Source organism: Saimiri boliviensis, chromosome 5 (genome assembly GCF_048565385.1).
Source record: "Saimiri boliviensis isolate mSaiBol1 chromosome 5, mSaiBol1.pri, whole genome shotgun sequence".
NCBI lineage: Eukaryota > Metazoa > Chordata > Mammalia > Primates > Cebidae > Saimiri > Saimiri boliviensis.
The window spans coordinates 40,411,731-40,432,352 of record NC_133453.1 but is presented as its reverse complement, the minus strand read 5'-3'; the positions used below and the strand labels follow the sequence as shown (position 1 = coordinate 40,432,352).

General features: G+C 40.9%; 1 protein-coding gene across 5 annotated transcripts in view; it reads left to right on the top strand.

Moving 5' to 3' along the window:
- AOX1 (aldehyde oxidase 1) overlaps positions 1–20,622 on the top strand; it is a 92,030-nt gene that overhangs the window by 64,465 nt on the left and 6,943 nt on the right. For all 5 annotated transcript variants that reach the window (XM_039469499.2, XM_003925677.3, XM_074398620.1 and 2 more), the window contains 6 exons: positions 7,488–7,715; positions 13,300–13,395; positions 15,614–15,742; positions 16,464–16,538; positions 18,080–18,132; positions 19,336–19,450. In XM_039469499.2, the coding sequence (XP_039325433.2) occupies positions 7,488–7,715; positions 13,300–13,395; positions 15,614–15,742; positions 16,464–16,538; positions 18,080–18,132; positions 19,336–19,450 (696 nt within the window). The remainder of the gene's footprint in view (positions 1–7,487; positions 7,716–13,299; positions 13,396–15,613; positions 15,743–16,463; positions 16,539–18,079; positions 18,133–19,335; positions 19,451–20,622) is intronic.

Sequence of the window (20,622 nt, the reverse complement as noted above, 5' to 3'; positions counted from 1 at the left end):
ATCTTCTTTTGAGAATTGTTTATTCATGTACTTAGCCCACTTTTTGATGGCATTGTTTTTTTCTTACCGATTTGTTTGATTCATTGTAGGTTCTGGATATTAGTCCTTTGTCAGATGTATGGATTTTCTCCCACTCTATGAGTTGTCTGTTTACCCTGCTGACTCTTCCTTTTGCTGTGAAAAATCTCTTCAGTTTAATTAGCTCCCAGCTATTTATCTTTGTTTTATTGCATTTGATTTTAGGTTCTTGATCATGAAATCCTTACCTAAGCCAATGTCTAGAAGGATTTTTTCCAATGTTATCTTCTAGAATTTTAATAGTTCCTGGTCTTAGGTTTAAGTCCTTAATCCATCTTAAGTTGATTTTTGTATAAGGTGAGAGATGATTATCCAGCTTCATTCTTACTACATGTGGCTAGCCAATTATCCCAGTACCATTTGTTGAATAGAGTATCTTCTACCCACTTCATGTTTTTGCTTGCTTTGTCAAAGATCAGCTGGGTGTAAGTATTTTGGGGTTTATTTCTGGGTTCTCTATTCTGTTCCATTGGTCTATGTGCTTATTTTTATACCAGTACCAAGCTGCTTTGGTGACTATGGCCTTACAGCATAGTTTGAAATCAGGTATTGTGATGCTTCCAGATCTATTATTTTTGCTTAGTCTTGCTTTGGCTATGGGGGCGCTTTTTTGGTTCCATATAAATTTTAGAATTTTTTTTTTGCGAATTCTGTGAAGACTGATGGTGGTATTTTAATGGGAATTGCATTGAATTTGTAGATTGCTTTTGGCAGTATGGTCACTTTCACCATATTGATTCTATCTATCCATGAGCATTGGATGTGGTTCCATTTGTTTGTGTCATCTATGATTTCTTTCAGCCGTGTTTTGTAGTTTTCTTGTAGAGGTCTTTCAACTCCTTGTTTAGATATATTCCTAAGTATTTTATTATTATTATTTATGTAGCTGTTATAAAAGGGGTTGCGTTATTGATTTGATTCTCTGCTTGGTCACCATTGGTGTACAGAAGAGCTACTGATTTGTGTACATTGATCTTGTATCTGGAGACTTTGCTGAATTCTTTTGTCAGTTCCAGGAGCCTTCCGGAGGAGTTCTTAGGGTTTTCAAGGTAAACCATCATATTGTCAGCTGACAATGACTACTTAACTTCCTATTAACAAATTTGGATGCCCCTTTTAAATTTCTCTTGTGTGATTGCTTTGGCTAGGACTTCCAGTACTATGTTGAAGAGAAGTGGTGAGAGTGGGCATCCTTGTCTTTTCCTGTTCTCAGAGGGAATGCCTTCAACTTTTCCCCATTCAGTATTATGTTGACTGTGTTTGTAGTAGATGGATTTTATTACATTAAAGTATATCCCTTGTATGCTGATTTTGCTAACAGTTTTAATCATAAAGGGATGCTGGATTTTGTGAAATCTTTTTTTCTGCATTGAGATGATTGTGTGATTTTTGTTTTTAATTCTGATTTTGTAGTGTATCACATTTGTTAGCTTGCATGTGTATCACATTTGTTAACTTGTGTGTGTTAAACCTGCATTTCTGGTATGAAACCCACTTGATCATGGTGAATTATCTCTTTAATATGTTATTGGATTCAGTTAAGTAGTATTTTGTTAAGGATTTTAACATTGATGTTCATCAAGGATATTGGTCTGTACTTTTCTTTCTGTGTTGTGTCCTTTCCTGGTTTTGTTATTAGTGATACTGGTTTCATAAAATAAATTATTTAAGGTTCCTTATTTCTCTATCTTGTGGAATAGTCTCAAAAGAATTGGTACCAATACTTCAAATGTCTGGTAGAAGTCAGCTGTGAATCCATCTGGTCCTGGAATTTTTATTGTTGGTAACTTTTAAATTACCATTTCAATCTCACTGCTTGTTATTGGTCTGTTACGGGTTATCTAATTCTTCCTGATTTGAGCTAGGAGAGTTGTATTTTTCTAGGAATTTATCCATCTCTTCTAGGTTTTCTAGTTTATGTGTGTAAAGGTGTGCATAGTAGCCATGAATGATCTTTTGTATTTCAGTGTTGTCAGTTGTAATATCTCCTGTTTCATTTCTTAGTAAGGTTATTTGGATTTTCACTCTTCTTTTTTAGTTAATCTTGCTAATGGTGTATCAATTTTATTTATCTTTTCAAAGAACCAGACTTTTGTTTTATTTATCTTTTGTATTATTTCTTTTTTCCCCTATTTCATTTATTTCTGCTCTGATCGTTGTAATTTCCTTTCTTCTGCTGGGTTTGGGTTTGATTTGCTCTTGTTTCTCTATTGCCTTGAGGTGTGACCTTAGAATGTCAGGTTGTGCACTTTCAGTCTTTTTGATGTAGGCACTTAAGGCTATGAACTTTCCTCTTAGCACTGCCTTTGTGTATCCCAGAGGTTTTGATAGGTTGTATCATTATTGTCATGCAGTTTGAAGAATATTTTAATTTCTATTTGATTTCTTTTTTGACCCAATTATCATTCAGGAGCAGGTTATTTAATTTCCATGTATTTTCATGGTTCTGAAGGTTCCTTTTGGAGCTGATTTCCAGTTTTATTCCACTGTGTTCTGAGACAGTGCTTGATATAATTTCAGTTTTCTTAAATATATTGAGCTTGTTTTATGGCCTATCATATGGTCTACATGGTCTATCTTGGAGAAAGTTCCATGTGCTGTTGAATAGAAGGTATGTTCTGCAGTTGTTAGATGAAATGTTCTGTATATATCTGTTTAGTCCATTTGTTCTAAAGTATAGTTTAAATCTACCATTTCTTTGTTGACTTTCTGTCTTGATGACCTGTCTAGTCCTGTCAGTGGAGTATTGAAGTTCCCCACTATTATTGTATTGCTGTCTATCTCATTTATTAGGTCTATTAGTAATTGCTTTATAAATTTGGGAGTTCCAGTGTTAGGTGCATATATGTTTAAGATTGTGATATTTTCCTGTTGGACAAGGCCTTTTACCATTATATAATGTCCCTTTTTGTTTCTTTTAACTGCTGTTGCTTTAAAATTTGTTTTGTCTCATATAAGAATAGTTACTCCTACTTGCTGTTGGTGTCCATTTGCATGAATTGACTTTTCCATCCCTTTACTTTGTTTATGTGAGTCCTTATGTGTTAGGTGAGTCTTCTGAAGGCAGCAGATAGTTGGTTGTTGAGTTCTTATCCATTCTGTCGTTCTGTATCTTTTAAGTGGCATTTACACCATTTACATTCAATGTTAAGTATTGAAATGTGAGGTACCATTGCATTTATCATGCTTTTTGTTGCCCGTGTACTTTGTGGGTTTTTGTTTTCACTATTAACATGTATTTATATTTTATAGATTCTGTGTGACTTATGCTTCAAAGAAGGTCTGTTTTGATGTGTTTCCAGAATTTGTTTCAAGATTTAGAGCTCCTTTTAGCAGTTCTTGTAGTGATGACTTGATCAAATTCTCTCAGCCTTTGTTCGTCTGAAAATGATTGTATCTTTCCTTCATACACGATGCTTAGTTTCACTGGATACAAAATTCTTGGCTGATAATTGTTTTGTTTGAGGAGGCTGAAAATAGGGCCCCAATCCCTTCTAGGGTTTCTGCTGAGAAATCTGCTTTTAATCTGATAAGTTTTCCTTCATAGGTTATCTGGTGCTTCTGTCTCACAGCTCCTAAGATTCTTTCTTTTGTCTTAACTTTGGATTCCCTGATGACAGTGTGCCTAGGTGAAGATTTTTTGTGATGAATTTTCCAGGTGTTCTTTGTGCTTCTTGTATTTGGATGTCTAGGTCTCTAGCATGGCTGGGGAAGTTTTCCTCGATTATTCCCCCAAATATGTTTTCTAAGATTTTAGAATTGTCTTCTTCCTCAGCAACACGGATTATTCTTAAGTTTGGTCATTTAACATAATCCCAGACTTCTTGGAGACTTTGCTGATATTTTTCTATTCTTTTCTCTTTATCATTGTTGGATTGGATTAATTCAAAGACCTTGTCTTTGAGCTCAGAACGCCATTCTTCTACTTGTTCAATTCTATTACTGAGACTTTCCAGATCATTTTGCATTTCTAAAAGTGTATCCAAAGTCTCCTGAAATTTTGATTGCTTTTTCTTTAAGCTATCTATTTCCTTGAATATTTCTCCCTCACTTCTTATATCATTTTTGGGATTTTCTTGCATTGGGCTTTGCCTTTCTCTTGTCTCTCCCTGATTAGCTTAATAACTAAACTCCTGAATTCTTTTTCAGGTAAATTAGAGATTTCTTATAAGTTCATATCCATTGCTTGTGAACTCATGTGATTTTTGGGGGGGTGTTGATGAGCCTTGTTTTGTCATACTACCAGGGTTGGTTTTCTGGTTTCATCTCATTTGGGTAGGCTCTGTCAGAGGGAAGGTCTAGGACTGAAAGCTATTGCTCAGTTTCTTTTGTCCCACAGAGTATTCCTTTGTTGTAGTACTTTCTCCCTTTTCCTATGGATGTGGTTTCCTGTGAGTAGAACTGCAGTGATTGTTGTCTTTCTTCTGGGTCTAGCTACCCAGCGAGTCCACCTGGCTCCAGGCTGGGACTGAGGGTTGTCTGCACAGATTCCTGTGATGTGAACTGTCTATGAGTCTCTCAGCCACAGATACCAGTGCCTGTTCTGGTGGAGGTGATGGAGGGTACAGTGGATTCCATTAGTGTCCTTAGCTTTGGTGGCTTAATGCTCTAGTTTTGTGCTGGTTGGCCTCCTGCCAGGAGGTAGCACTTTCCTGAAAGCATCAGCTGTAGTAGTGTTGTGAGGGACTGGTGGTGGATGGGGCCCTAGTATGCCCAAGATTAAATGTCCTTCTTCTTCCACTACCAGGGTGAATAGGGAAGGACCATAAGTGGGGGTGGGGATAGGTGCTTCTGAGCTCAGACTCTCCTTGGGTGGGTCTCGCTGTGGCTGCTGTGGGGGTTGGGGGTGAGATTTCCAGGTCACTGGAGTTGTGTACCTAGGAGGATTATGGCTGCCTCTGCCGAGTCATGCAGGTTGTCAGGGAAGTGGGGGAAAGCTGGCAGTCATAGGCCTCACCCAGCTCTCATGCAAACTGAAGGGCCAGTCTCACTCCCACCGTGCACCCCCTAACAGCCCTGAGTTTGTTTCCAGGCAGAGGGTGTGATGGGCTTGAAAACTTGCCCTGGGCTACACACCTCCCAGCTGTGAGAAAAAAGGGCTTGGTTCTTCCCTCGCCTATGGAGTCTGCACACCAGATATGTGCCCTCCTCCGAGTTCTGGCCAGGAGGCTTCTTGTCCCATTCAAATTATTGCAAAGATCAGCTAAAGATTTCCTTCTCCCTATGGAGTTATACTCCCTGCTCCTCTGGTCACACTCCCAATGGGTCCCTGTGGTGTTAGGCAGGAATGACCTGCTAGGGGATACAGTGAGCTCCAAGGGCCTTTCTGCTGCTGCTTCTATCCATGCATTGCACTCGGCTCTCTAAATTGGCTCAGCTCCAGGTAAGGTCAGAAACTTCTGCAAACAGGCCTTCAGCTTCTCCAGTGGGGGGGTGTGTTTAGGAGAGGAGGGTCTCCCTTTCCCCCTTCCGCAGTTGGGGCACTCACAGTATTTGAGGTATCTCCTGGGTTCTGCAAGAGCAGTCCACTTCCTTCAGAGGGTTTGTGGGTCCACTTGGGATTACTGGTTTGTCCTTGCAGTCGATCTGGAGCTAAAATTCACAAGGCAAGCTTCCACAGGCTGCTCTGTCTGGAGCTGTAATCCAGTCCTGCCTCCTGTCTGCCATAATGATCTAGGTTCTCCTTTCAGTTATTTCCGTCTCAGCCCCAACTTCATTCAAAGACCTTCCCCTCCCTGGTTCCTCTTCCCAGATCCTGGAGTAGAATTAGTGTGGGGAGATGGAATGAGCCCTTTTTCAGCTCCTTCCCCTCTCCTGTGCCTTCTGCTGTGATGCTGGTGCAAGGAAGAAGAGAGGAAGGGCTAGGAAAAACAGCCAGTTTCTCCCTCTGTGACTTCTCTCAGTAAGCTCACAGTCCTCTCTTTGGTCAGATGTAGTCACTTTTCAATTACATTGTCTATGGCTCCATTTCTGCCAGCTCTTCCAGAAATTGGCAGTCCCTGGACCTTCAGCAAACAGCTGGCACAGCTTTCCACTGGTGATCACGCCTCTCTGCCCATGTCCCAGCTGTCTGTAGAAGGCCCCAGGTCCTGTTGCACAGGGGCAAGCACAGAAAATCAACACCAAGACAAAAGTATGCCAAATTGCAGGGTCTTTATTGCCGGCGGCCACGAAGGACTCATGTCTCTCCAACCCATGGCCCCGAGCTCAGGGGGAGCAAGGCATTTAAGCTGTAAAACCACATCCTTATTCAAGGAGGCACAGGGGTGAGCAGGTGTGCAAGGCAAGCAGTCTGTACAGAAGCTAAAGTTTGCGGTTTGTTGCAAGGGAAGAGGGGGTAGCAGTGGAAAGTTTTACCCTTAACACTTCTGAGAGTTGATGTACATTAACAGTTGAGAACTACACCTCTGCTCAGGGCCCAAGTGGCTTCTCTATAAGATAACAGTGCTTAGGCTTCAGTTTTAGCCCCTGTCTCAGTCCCAACTCATCTACCACCTTTCGCCCAAGAGTAGCCACTTCCTTTGCTTCTCTTGAACGTATGGGAGGCCTTGCCCCTCCCTTCATTGTCATCCCACTAGACTCTCTCCTGATGTCCTGCCACATTTGGTAGCACTATGGAAGAGAATCACAAGAAGACCTGTCTTCACACCCAGGGAAGTTAGAGCAGGGAACGGCCTCTTAAAAACACCACTTCCCCCAAATGGCACAGCTCATTAATTTCCAGTATTTCTCTTACAATGATCTGATAATTTGCTTAGGAGGGTGGGGAGAGTGTGTCTGTGATGGCTCAGTCAGCTTAGTGAGGGGGCTGACCACAAGTGCTAAGAGTTTTCTCAGCTGAGAATATAACATACTTGGCACATTTTATTCTCTGCTGAGGGTCTTAGTTATCAATTCTGGGAATACAGGAGAATTGCACTCAGTGCTTCAGACATCCTAGGATAGAATCTTTTAATTTGTTCTTCATCCTAGATATTGGTTATATTTAAGCAAACTTTCATGTTTGCCTCTTTTGGAGGTGAGTAGTCTTACCTTACAACACAGCATGTGAGTAATCCAAATCATGTGGCCTAGATGACCTTTCAGCAGCGATACCAAATGCAACTAGAATTAAGAGTCTACAGCGTACATGGACCGTGTTGAGTTATATTGGAACATAAGGGAAGGGTTCCATCCTTTAAAGTTGCACAAGAGTAGCATAGAAGGCACGTAATTGCTAGCACATTTGATAGAAGCTCTGAGTAGAGGAAGAGGACAATGTTGTACAACAGGAAAGACTTCCACAAGGACTAAGTAGAAATTGGCTTGGACCTTATTAGATGGGCAGAATTTGACCAGGAGAACAGGGGGCAGACAAGCCTATGTCTGCGGGTTTCCCCTCCCTGCTTTAATCTCCTTTTCTTTCATAGGTGCGAATGATAAACATGTACAAGGAAATTGATCAAACACCCTACAAACAAGAGATCAATGCCAAGAACCTGGCCCAGTGTTGGAGAGAATGTATGGCCATGTCTTCCTACTCTGAGAGGAAAGTGGTTGTGGAAAAATTCAACATGGAGAATTACTGGAAGAAGAAAGGACTGTCCATGGTCCCCTTGAAGTTTCCTGTTGGCCTTGGCTCACGCGCTGCTGGTCAGGTCAGTTCTCCAAATACACATGAGGATGCTGCCCAGAAACAGCCTAGACAAAGCAAGAGGCATTGAGCAAACTTATCCTTAGGTCATATGAGCCATATGGTTGCAATGCCCAGTTGTTAAATTTCACAAAAGCCACCAAAGTCAAAGTAATTAAGCTAGCTTTACTCCAGAGGAGACCAGAGCTCCTCTGCCCACATCCCCATGGTTGGCAAAAAACATTCTTGCTGGAAATTGGGGGACTGAGGTTTACTCCTGGTCCTGGCAACAGGCAGCTGGGTCCATTTGCTCTGGGCCCAGACCGCTCATGTGGAAAGCAGGAGGGTGGGACCAATGGCCTCCAAGACTCCTCTCCCAGCATCTGCAATTCTGTGTCACTGGACCATGAAATAGGAATGAGAAGCTGCAAGGTTTTGGGTGCCCTGTCCTTCTGGGTGGGTTGGAGTAAATTAAATCCAGAAAAATAAATCATTTTTTAAATATAATTTTTGAAGTTTATTCACCTTGGAGCTTTTAAAACTGTGAAAGGGAAGACTAGGAATCTGCTCTTGCAGTTTAATTTCTTTCACTGATTAAAGAAATCCCCTTGCCTCGTTGCTGAATCCCACATGCCATTTCCACCTCTTCATTCTTGACTGTCTCTCAAGATTGAATGAAATTTACCCCTAATGGCTGGTGAGGACTGCAACATTCTGGCTCATTGTATGGCAGTGGGGAACCCCTATTACCTATTTTCTTACATACACACATCCATGTATATACAGATAAGCTGGCAGAAGCCTCACAATTGTCACTCCTCTTTGCAGATTCACTCCTTGGTGGGAGCCACGAAGAAGGCGTGGCAGTTGTGTTGATCGATCACAAAATAGAAATAAATGGTGGGGTGGGAGAGCTTTGAGGGGATCTTGTGTGTTAAGGGAGGAGAAGAGGCCAGGAAAAATGGGTAGGACCGTCATTTCCCCATCCCATATCCATCCAGTCACCTAACTGTCCTAGCTGAGTTTTGGTGTCATCCTTAGACCATTTGCATGCAGCTTTGATTGCAGGCAGGAGGGAGGTCAGAGAAGTATTATAACAAATGGTTATCTTATTGCAGCCTTCTCGTTCCTTGCCTGTTTGTGATGGCAAAAAAATAACACAGAGCCATGTAGTCATCTACATACAATTAACTCAGATGTGAGAGACAGACAAGAGGCTGTGATTGAGAAATAAAAGCAAAAACGGGGTTGTTACAAAGGAAGAGAGAAAAAACTACCACTGGGAAAAGTGTTTATAAGCATTGAATCTTGGTATAGAATTTTGGGTAAACTGATTGATTAGCTGGCACTTACCAAAGAGGTCAGTCAGGGCCATCTGCCTTGAGCAGGTTGGTCAGGATCATCAGGAAAAACAGTCTCCTTTGTTCATGGATCCTTTGGAAATCCTCTCATGTTTGGCTATGGGTAACATGATGCACCACCTCTATTTGATGGCTGCCATTACTTCACATCTGGCCTCCACCATAGACCAGGTCTTGCCCATTTTCCTCATCAGAATTTTCTCAAAAGGTAGATTTAAAAAAGATATGGCCAGATGCAGTGCCTCACACCTGTAATCCCAACACTTTGGGAGGCCAAGATGGGAGAATTGCTTGAGGCAAGGTGTTTGAAACCAGCCTGGGCAACATAGGCCCATATCTACAAGAAAGAAAAAATAATAATAATGACAATTAATGAGCACTATGATGTTTAAGTACTTTTAGGTTTTATCTCATTCAACCTTAGGACAACCTAGAAAATTTGTATTCTCATTTTAGGGATGAAAAAATCTAGGGTTAGAGGGTTTAAATAACTGGCTCAAGGTCCTGCAGCTGGTAGAGGTTGGGGTGGGGCTAGAACTCAGGTCTGAATGGCTCTCAAAGCTGGATTTTCTAGTTGCACCACATGGTCTCCCCAGAACACCTTTTGATAGAAACTGAAGTGGGATTCAGCTCAGCTGAGAACAAACTAGGCAAGAGCCAGCAGTACAAATGCATTCTTGAAGGCCTCCTGGGAAACTGACCAGCTTCTGTGCTAAAAATATTTACTTAGGGCAGAATCAAGGAGTTTGAGACAAAACTCCTTGGAAGACACATGCTAAAAGACTCCATTCTGAAGCAAAGTAAATAGAGGAGGAAACTAGACATGATATGTGAGTGCCTTCTCTGTGGAAGGACCTGAGCTGGGGAATTTGTAATCACCACTTGATTAGTCCCTATCTCATCTCTAGCAGGTAGGTATGAATCCATTTCATAGAAGGAGAAACTGAAGCCCATAGGGATTCTCTCTCTTGCCCAAGGACATCCAGCCAGTAAATGGCAGAACAAGGATTCAACCTCCGCACCGCCCTCATCATCCCACACTCCACCCTGAGCAGAGGCAGTCCCTGCCCAACAGCTGAGGGGGTCAAATGTACCCCACGTGTGTTATTCAGGCATACCTTGTTTTACTGCCCTCTGCTTTATTGCACTTCCTAAATACTGCTTTTTTTATGAATTGAAAGTCGGTGGCAACCTTGCTTCAAGCAAGTCTATTGGTGCCACTTTTCCAACAGTATGTGCTGACTCTGTTTCTCTGTCACATTTTGGTAATTCTCACATAATTTCAACCTTTTTCATGATTATGGTGATCTGTGATCAGTGATCTTTAATTTTAGTATTGTAATTTGGGGGGAGCAGCACCGTGAACCACATCCATATAAGACAGCAAACTTAATAAATGTTTTATATGTTCTGACTATTCCACCGACTGGCCCTTCCCCCATTTCTCCCCCTCTCCTTAGGCCTCCATATTCCCTGAGACTCAATGATATTGAAATTAGGTCCATTAATAACCCTGCAATCGCCTTGAAGTGTTCAAGTGAAAAAAAGAGTCACAAGTCTCACTTGAAATCAAAAGCTAGAAATGATTAAGCTTAGTAAGGAAGACACTACACTCCAGCCTGGGTGGAAAAGCAAGACCCTGTCTCAAAAAAAAGAAAAGAAAATGTTACAATTGCCCCAACCTGCAGCAACCACCACCCTGGTTAGTCAGCAACCATCAACATTGAGACAAGACCCTTCTCCATCTACAAAAAGATTCTGACTCTCTGAAGGCTCAGATGATTATTAACATTTTTTAACAAAGTATTTTGAAATTAAAGTATGTACAATCTTTTTAGACATAATTCTATTGTATACTTAATAGAGTATGGTGTAGCATAAACATCACTTTTATATGCACTGGAAAAGAAAATGATTGTGTGATTTGCTTTACTGCTGTGGTTTGGAGCTGAACGCTGATAAGCGTACATACTTCCCTCAGTGTGAACACTGAGTGGTACAGACAGAACCTAACCAACCTCTGTGTGTCCAAGCCTTACTATGGCACTTGGCACAGAGTAGGAACTAAGATGTCTGAATGGCTGAAATATTTGGGGAATCTGTGCATTTGAAGCTAACTTCTCACTGATAACAGTAGTTGTTGTTTAAATTCCCCCAACTAGGTTTAAATTCCCCCAACTAGGTCCTCTACTTACACTGGAGAACATCTGCTCCAGGTCTCCAGTTATGCCTATTTTATAGATAAAGCTTTGCAGAATTATCCTTTGTGGCACTAGCAATGGAACTGTCCCATGGTGCCACTTAACTAAACCAAATTTGGCATTTTAAACAGCCCAAGGAGATTGCAGCACCACATGGAACAAATTACTGAGTGATCTCTGATCGACATGCTGCCTTGGACATACAGGCTGAATGCTGTCTTCAGCAGAGTCACACAATGTAGGAAAAGTACAATCCACTATAATTGTAGCTCAATCACATGGGCCAAGTCCAACTACAAATTACATGCACACTTTGCAGAGCCAAGGAGACCAAATACAGAGTCTACAAGATTAAGAAACAGATTGCATGGCTATGCTACTGCAAATTTACTTATCAAACATTTACTGAGCACCTACTACATGTTTGTTGCTATGTTGCATTCCGAGAGATGCCTTAACACGTGATCCTTCCTTTCAGGGTGCTCATATTCTAGCAAAGCGCAATAAAGTGCCATGGAATGGGGCCCAGGAGCTATTGTTGCAGCTGGCATCACCTGACATCTGATGCACAGCCCCCAGGCAGCCAGCTTGGGGCTCTCTGCAGAGGAAAGCTATTTCTTACCTTTATTATTTTGAGAATGAATGGCCATGATTCCAGGAGTCATGAGTCAGTAAACAGTAAAACACACTCCTCTGCATCTTCCCAAGGCCCTTGGGTGTCATTATCATGGCTGCTGTGCCTTCCTCAAGAGTCTAAGGTTCTCCTTTGGACTGTGGATAGATGTGCCTTTGTCCTCAGAGAAGGGGTATCCTGGTGTCCCCATTTGCCCAATACATTCCTAGTTTACACCTGCTGACCAAATAAATGGAGTCTGTTTTCACTGTCAAACTTGCCTTATTTGGAATGACAGAGGCTTCTGGTTGTCATTCACAGGGGTAATGTAAACCTTTGGACACAAATAAAAAGAGTTCTGCAAGTGTGGTCCACAGTCCCCAGGTAGCTGGGAAGGCCCTTCTGATGGGCAGAGAATTGATTTGGAAATACTGTCTTTTTCTTGGGTTTATCTGGCGATTAACATGCAGTTCCATCAACTTTCACTTATGACCAGGGTTGCTTATAAATAATCTAAGTGAGCAATTAAGGCTTAGGAAAATTTTTGGTTTATTAAGTGGCCATTGGATTGATACCAGAATGTTCAGAAGACCTTGACTTTCAAATCCTGGATTATTATGCCACTCTGCATAGAAGCTTAGATGTTAAGAAACCTAGCCGATGCAGACCACACCCATGCAGTCAGCACTTCCCTGCTGAAGAGCTGTGAAGGTTGCCTGCAAGGCTTTCCTGGACCACAGTGGAACCACTGAGAGACATCTGTTCTAGGACCATATGCTGCTGATGTTGCTCTTGTATTGGAGACCCAAAGGGAAGAAGCCATCCTTGTTTTCTGCTGTGAATTCCTAGGATATCCCCATATTCTAGTTTAGCATAGGCAGACACGCCAGAAGGCACATTCTTGTTAATTATAAAACATGTTTAGCTTAGAGACTGGATGTTTCTGATTATAAGAGCCTTTAATGCTGTTAGCAGTCTGGTTCCTTCTGGATCCTTGTGGGGAGCTATACAGTTAGATAAGATTACTTCCAAGTTCTTGTCTAGCTCCAAAGCTCTGTAATTCTGTGCCAAGATGATTTAGGGTGAGCTTAGTCATTTTGCAGAAAGAAAAAAAAATAATCTCTATCTATCTCATCTTATATGGGATTATAAGAAAATGGATTTCCATTTTTACTTGTGTCATGCCTACAACTATGAGAATATGCATGCACACCATTATTCACCTTCTCCCTCGACCTGTCTATACTTTACTTTGCATTTTAAAACAGTCCCTGCCCCATTTCTCCCACCCCCGAAAGAAACCTAAACTGTTGCTCCAGCCTGGGAGGTGGTGGATTCTTGGAGGGAAATAATTCCAAGGAAAATGTTTTAATTGATACAATATGTGATAATCTCAAAAAGATCATAGAAACAGTTTTTGTCTTTTCTGCTCAGGCTGCTGCCTTGGTTCACATTTATCTTGACGGCTCGGTGCTGGTCACTCATGGTGGAATTGAAATGGGGCAGGGGGTCCACACTAAAATGATTCAGGTAAGAATGCAAATAACTAGATTGAGGTGGGTGTGTGCTTATAGATCTGTTCATGAGATAAAAACAATGAATGGATATTTTCTATTATAAAATACAGGATGGGAAGTGGGGCAGGGTGGCTCATGCCTATAATCCCAGCATTTCTGTAAGCTTAGGCAAGAGGATTGCTTAAGTGAAGGAGTTCAAAACCAGCCCAGGGAACATAGGGAGATTCTATATCATATATATATATATATAATTTTTTTTTAAGTTAGCAGGCCATGGTGGTATGAGCCTATGTTCCCAGCTACTTGGGAGACTGAGGTGGGAAGATTGCTTAAGCCTGGGAGGTTGAGGCTGCAGTGAGCCAATTGTACCACTGAACTCCAGCCTGGATGGCAGAGCAAGACCCTGTCTGAAAAAATAAAGAATAAATAAAAATTAAAAATAAAGGATAGGAGATTTGAGCTTTGACAGCTTAAGCTGTTAAGTGATTAGCAGAAACTGGGTAAACAAACCAATTTTGGAAGTGAACACCTAAAAGAATGTGGCAGAAGAGTCTCAAGTTATTGTATTGCTAAAGAAAGTTATATGCTTATTTGCTGCTTTCCTTTGGATATAGTGACAGTTGAGTTGTTCTTTTTGGATCTTTGTTGGGCGATAAGATAATGTGTAAATTCTGATGTATTGGATTATTTCTTGCCTTTTTTGTATTAAGGGCTCCAAACAATCACTAATGTATATCACCTTTGATATTTCCAACCAAATTTTATCTGTTTTCTTTTGGCTATCTTATTTTAGATTAATTTTAAGCTACTGTTTCTCTTTTGTTAATCATAATAGTAACATTATAGATTGTAAAACATTTGGAAGCAGCAGAAAAATTTAAAAAACAAAGACCCTACACAATTTCACCATGTAGAATAATCATGATTTGGAAGTCTTTTCATCTTGTCTTTTTTTTCTTTTGCAAAAAGTCACCAACATGCTTTTGTTTAATTTTGTATTATGTTTTTTCACCCACTTTATATAGTGTGAACACTTTCTCCTGTCGTTAAGCAGTCTTTACAATCATGATTTTTAATGGCTGCATGTGAATATATGTATGATTTGTTTAACCGTCCCTCAGCTGTTTGAATACTTCAGCGAATATTTTTGTACATTTACCTGTAATCATATTATTGATTGTTTCTTAAAATAGATTTCCGGGGGAATTACTGGGTCACAGGTGTGAGTATTTTAAATTGTTTGATCAATTGTTTTCCAGAAAGTATCCATCTCATGATAACCCTAACAGTGAATGTTATGGATTGTTGAAAATTTGAAAATTTGTAGATAATTTGATAAGTCAATGAAAGTATCTTACTGTTTCTTTTATTTACATTTTTTTGAATATAAAGATGTTGAATACATATTTTTTCTCATGTTCTCAGTCACTTGAGAATTGACTGGTCATCCTTTCCCCATTTAGAGGGTAAAATTTTAATGTTTTCCTGTTGGATCACCAGAACCTTTATATTCTGAGCCTATGCACTCTGTGTGGATGATCTGAGAGCCAGGCCTCATGGAAGGGCTCCGTATGCCTGTGTCCTTATAGGAGCTGTAGGTAAACACTTTCAAGCCATGCTGCTAGCAGGAGAGAGGTGAATTTGGGATCAACTAAAGTTAACAATATGATTTTGCTCTCTAGCACTAAAAATAAAGAATAAAGCAGCCAACTAAGTCCCGGTGTTGGCATGTGGCACTGTCACCATGTCCTGTGACTCACATGTTCATGCCGCTGCTTTTCCAAAGCCATTGTCCTTTCTCATAAGAAGCATTCTTTTCCTGGGTCAACTCCAGAAATGCGGATAGGAGATAGACATCTCCTATCATTGATGAGGTTCTGCTAGAATTTTGCAGAGTGTGGTGGTAGGAGAACCCTCAAAGGTGTCAATATCATGATTATAAAAATAAGAATGAAGCATTTCTTCCAGCGTTGGCCTGGGGCCTCACCTCCTATTTCTGACACGATCACCAGAAAGTCAAAGAAATAGAAAGTGTATTCAGGACTTGGGGTTCAGACTAGCATATAGGCTTTTAGAAACAAGAAACTTTTGTGCCTGGAGGAAATTTGTGGTTCTGCTCCCTTGTCCCTGTCATGCGTGTGAGGGTATTAAATGTGTGTTAACACGTGGGCATGTGTACAGGTCTGGGACTAATCAAAGTGTTTAAAAAGAAACTCTCTCCTAAAATCCAGGTGGCCAGCCGTGAATTAAGAATGCCAATGTCAAATGTCCACCTGCGTGGAACCAGCACAGAAACCGTCCCTAATGCAAATGTCTCTGGAGGTTCTGTGGTGGCAGACCTCAATGGGTTGGCAGTAAAGGTAACAGTCACTGCAGTGGCGTCCAAATCATTAACTCTTTCAGGGCCAAATATATGGGTAGAGCTTCAAAGATGCTGAGAGTTAACCCAGCTCATATCTCCTTCCCCATCTTGGCCTCAGTCAGTGGTACAGCACCCTGTGGTTCTCCTGTGCCGGAAGTGCCACTTCTTTTTCTCCTTCAATCCTGATATTTTACTAGTGAGCAAGTCCTTTCAATTCTACTCAAAATGTCTCTGTCTTTATGCTTCCATATTAAGTTAGTACCACTTTGAGACAGACTCCCACCTCTTCCCAGGGCCGGTGCAGGACTTCTGTCTCACCACTACAACTTCATCACCTTTTGCTCTGGCTTTCTGCTACCAGAGTGAATTTTCTCACAAAATGAAATGTGGCCAAGCCATGTCTGAAAGCAGTGGCTAGTGGTTTGCCAGGAAGTTTTTTTATCAAGTCCAGACTTTTTAGCATGGCTTACAACGCCAGTTTCTCTCTCTCTCTCTCTCTCTCTCTCTCTCTCTCTCTCTCTCTCTCTCTCTCACACACACACACACACACACACACACACTCATGTGAAAACTTTCAGATCACCTTCGTATAGGGTTGATGTCTTATTTCTGCATGTTCCCTCTTAGATAAGCCTATGGAATGGTGCATATTATGTTGTTTTGAATTTGGTGTTTGCATGAAATTAGGATAATCATTTTAATTTAAAAATAATTTCTAGAATGCCTGTCAAACTCTTCTAAAACGCCTCGAACCCATCATCAGCAAGAATCCTAAAGGAACTTGGAAAGACTGGGTGAGAATCAATAGTTCTCTGTACTTTATTTTAGAAGAAAAAGGAGTGGGAGGAGAGTAAGAACAATATGCATTAATTAAAATCTGCAGAAAGGGCATTTGCAAAGGTACCACCATTGCATAATGATAAGTAAAACGCCCTTTGGCTCTTATCATGTGGAAATCCTATCACAATGTAGTAGAGGAACTCATGCATCTGGGAAAATTTTCTGTTAGAGAGAAAGATGGTTTTTCTGCCAGAACTCCTGTTTTAATCTAGAATTCATTAATGTTTCATCCTATGGAACCTAGAGATTGTCTGGAAAATAACGTTACATCTGTTTTTTCTCCTTTGGGTTTCACTGTTCCTAAAATAGAAAAACAATAGTAGAACCATTCTGTAAAAGTAAAAATCGTATAAGCACTCATTTAGAAATAGAAAACCAGGCCAATGGGCATATGTTCATCTAGTAATAGGTACTCAGTAGAATGGAAATACTCAGCTGCTTCCTTTGACCTGCCTACAATCTAGTTGGAAAAGAAGACACATTCTAAAGTCAACTAACGAACTTTTCAAAGTAATAGGTTATCAACTACCAGAAGTTGTGGAACGAATATCCATAAAAGCTGGGAGCATGTGTCACACTGGCTATTCTAGAATGTCAGTTTTTGCAACCTTACGAGTACAGGTCCAGGGGAAACAGCATTTGAGGAATCCCACTTAGGAAAGGTTTAAAGGTTTCTGCTGTTCCGCAGAGTAAGGACTCATTTTATAATTAATATTTATGACGTCTGTCTATACTTCCTGGGCATATTTGTTTCTGTCCTCTCCCCTGTGCTGCCTGAGTCCAATAAGCTGAGTCGCTGTGGCTGGAGAAAGCTGGAGAGTGGTGCAGCGTGGGGAGTACTCCTCCACCACCAGGAAATACAGCCACTCAGCCTGCTGCTTTCTCTAATGATTGACGCACTTCTGACCTTCATTCATAGACTTGGGGACCTGGACCTAGCCCCCATTTTTCTGCATAATAGTCAACTCTGTGCTCTGCAGAGTCAGGAGACCTTTTGGTATAAATGGTACAGTCTAGCAAAATTATTCCCCTCAACTGAAACAAATATGCCCAGAAAGAATTGACAATTCCCGTAACCATAAATTATAAAATGAACCCTTACTCTACAGACTAGCAGGAACCTGATATTAAAATTAATTAAGCAGCCAACCAACCATTGTTTTCTAAAATGTCCCACGTTAATTGGAAATTTATTATGGATGACCGAGTGAATTTCTTCCTAAGTGGAACACGTGTTGATGACTTTAGTCCAGTCTGCAGCGTACCACGGCAGGCATTTATTACGATCATACGTGCTGAACAAACTGCTGCAAGCTGTGAAACACAAATGCCTGTGGAAATGGAGAATGCAGAAGGGAATGGACTAATCTGGGTCCTTCCTAGTTACTGTTGCTGGTAATTTTATTTAACACACAGGGTAAAATTAAAATTGAAGTCTTGAGTGATTCTTTCTTTGGGCATCCTTGTTGTATCACACTATGCTCTTCCTTCACAGGCACAGACTGCTTTTAATGAAAGCATTAGTCTTTCAGCTGTTGGATACTTCAGGTAAATATGCCCTCCAATCACATGCTATGGAAGATAACAGTGGTATGTTGAGGAAGAGTTTCAATTCCCTTGCAATTTGGCAAACAGTGACTTTGTACCTTCTATTTACCCGTGATTATAAAGAACATTTAACTGCCAGTTAATTCATGGTTATAAAGAACATTTAACTGCTAATATCTGGAAAGACTTCTGTTAGGGAAAATAGGCACACAAAATTCAGCTGAACTGATGATTCTAATCATAGTGGGTGGTATTATAAGGCTCTCTGGGGTTAGTACTTGGAATACTCAGCAGTGGCTGACTTTTTGTTGGAAACATAGTCTATCTCTTAAGAAACAAAGGTAGGGGAATGCACATTAAACCACAAGATGGATACCATTTTACACCTTCAGGATTGACAAAAAAGATATTAGACTATAACCGTGTTACATTGAGATGTGAAACAACAGGCACTCACTGAATCTGGAAAACAGTTTATTAAATTATTTTAATGGAGAGTGAAAGCTGTCTGAGAGCAGGGTGATGTAGAGCCTTACCTGGTTTGGTCACTTTGCTGTTGCCGTATGAGTCCTGGGCACTGACTGCCTGTCCAGAACAGGCTTTGGAAGCATTTTTAATGGCACCTCCAGGTTGCAGGGGAACAGAGGAGAGAGAGTAGAGAGTCCTGCAAGCTGCCGACTGATGCTTCTCTTTTACCATTAATATTTATTTGATGTTCTTAAAGATTAGTTAGGAACAGAGCAGGCCATGGAGCTTGATGTAGAGACAAAGAATGGGGGCCGTGGGACCTGATCCTTCACACAGAGGGGCAAATACTGGAGCCAGATAGACAAAGCAGGCAAACGTGCACCTTTGAAATGGCATTTGGTGTAAAATGAAGCTTGAGTTCCCCGAATCTGATGACAATTACATGATCCATTATTAGCCAAAAGCAGTAAGATGGACATTCATTGAGTAAGTAAGCTAAGTAAGGAGGCACCAGTCAGGAGTAGTTAGATGTTTTTATTAGACAAAGCAAGTTTTAAAAGAAAAAATTAAATATTTATTCAATGCATTTATTGCACATACATTAGGTGCTGGCATATTATTGGACAAGTATATTCCTGTGGTTTGCATAACTCCTCATGGGTCTGTCTAGTCATCATGGTCTGCAATTAGAGGACTTGATCACTTAACAACACTCAAGAGTTCTGTTTCCTCCAGGGGTTACGAGTCAGATATGAACTGGGAGAAAGGTGAAGGCCATCCCTTCGAATACTTTGTTTATGGAGCTGCCTGTTCCGAGGTGGAAATAGACTGCCTGACGGGGGATCATAAGGTCAGTACTGGTTGGAAAGGTCTTCAAGTTGCACTTAGGATGCACCTAAATTCCACAGATGCCATCTATCTGTGGAGAGCTGAGTGAGTGGCAACACCGTGCATTTGGCCTAACGGTGATTTCCCTGGATTACCAGAAGAAAATAGAATCCCCACAGTTGCCTTGGTGGTCTGCTTGCTGCCACAAAAAACAACTGGTGACTTGTCTTCTTTATTTCCCCAGCCCTTTTCAGTGGAATCAGGAAAGAAACCACTGAAGAAACAGATATACTCAAAAGGGGGCTTTCATGTAGACTGTTGGCACAACAAGCAATTTTGACCTCTTATGAGAAAGGCCAAGATACAACATTCTTGAAAGATTTCATAGGCATCTGTAATCTGCTAACAAGCACCAAGCCAGCCCAGGGCAGTCAGTGGCCATGTTTTGATGTCTTTTACTCAGCTAGGTCTTGTTTTTAGAAGTCCAATGCATTACCCATTGTGCCACAGAGCTGGCTTCCTGTTTAGATAGTTTAAGAGCATCCTTGTGCTTTCAAAGGATGCTTTGAAGAGATACACACACGCTCGCTCTCTCTCTCTCTCTCTCTCTCTCTCTCTCTCTCTCTCTCTCTCTTCAAAGACTCATAGAATTTCTCCTCTTGTACAACAGCCTTCGGGAATGAAGGAGCCACTTACTGGTCACTGTAAATAATAAGGAATGATCATTGATATATTAAATGGGACTGTGATACCCTCACAATTGTCATGTGACCAAGCTACCAGTTTAATAATAATCTGTTCCAAAATGTACCTAGAAGCAAGCTCTAATTCTTGATATTTACAAATATACTCTATTCCTGCATTCTTGGACTGTGATCAGATTTAAGTTTTCATTTAATAAGTCCCCAGCATGTATTTTTTAAAACTATAGTCAACCTAATCTCTGAAACTATAGTCACCTTTATTGAATCTGCTTTTTCAAGTATCTAACCTGTGTGATTCTAACTGAGACTGGATCTCTTTAGGGTTACCTCGAACTAGGGCAAAACAATGATCACTCTGAGCATAGTTTTTGTGTTAGGGTAGCAGTCCTACATTACTAGGAAGGAGGGTTCTTTCATGTAACTGATTTCTTTTTGTTTGTTTCTTTGTTTTTGAGATAGAATTTCACTCTGTCACCCAGGCTGGAGTGCA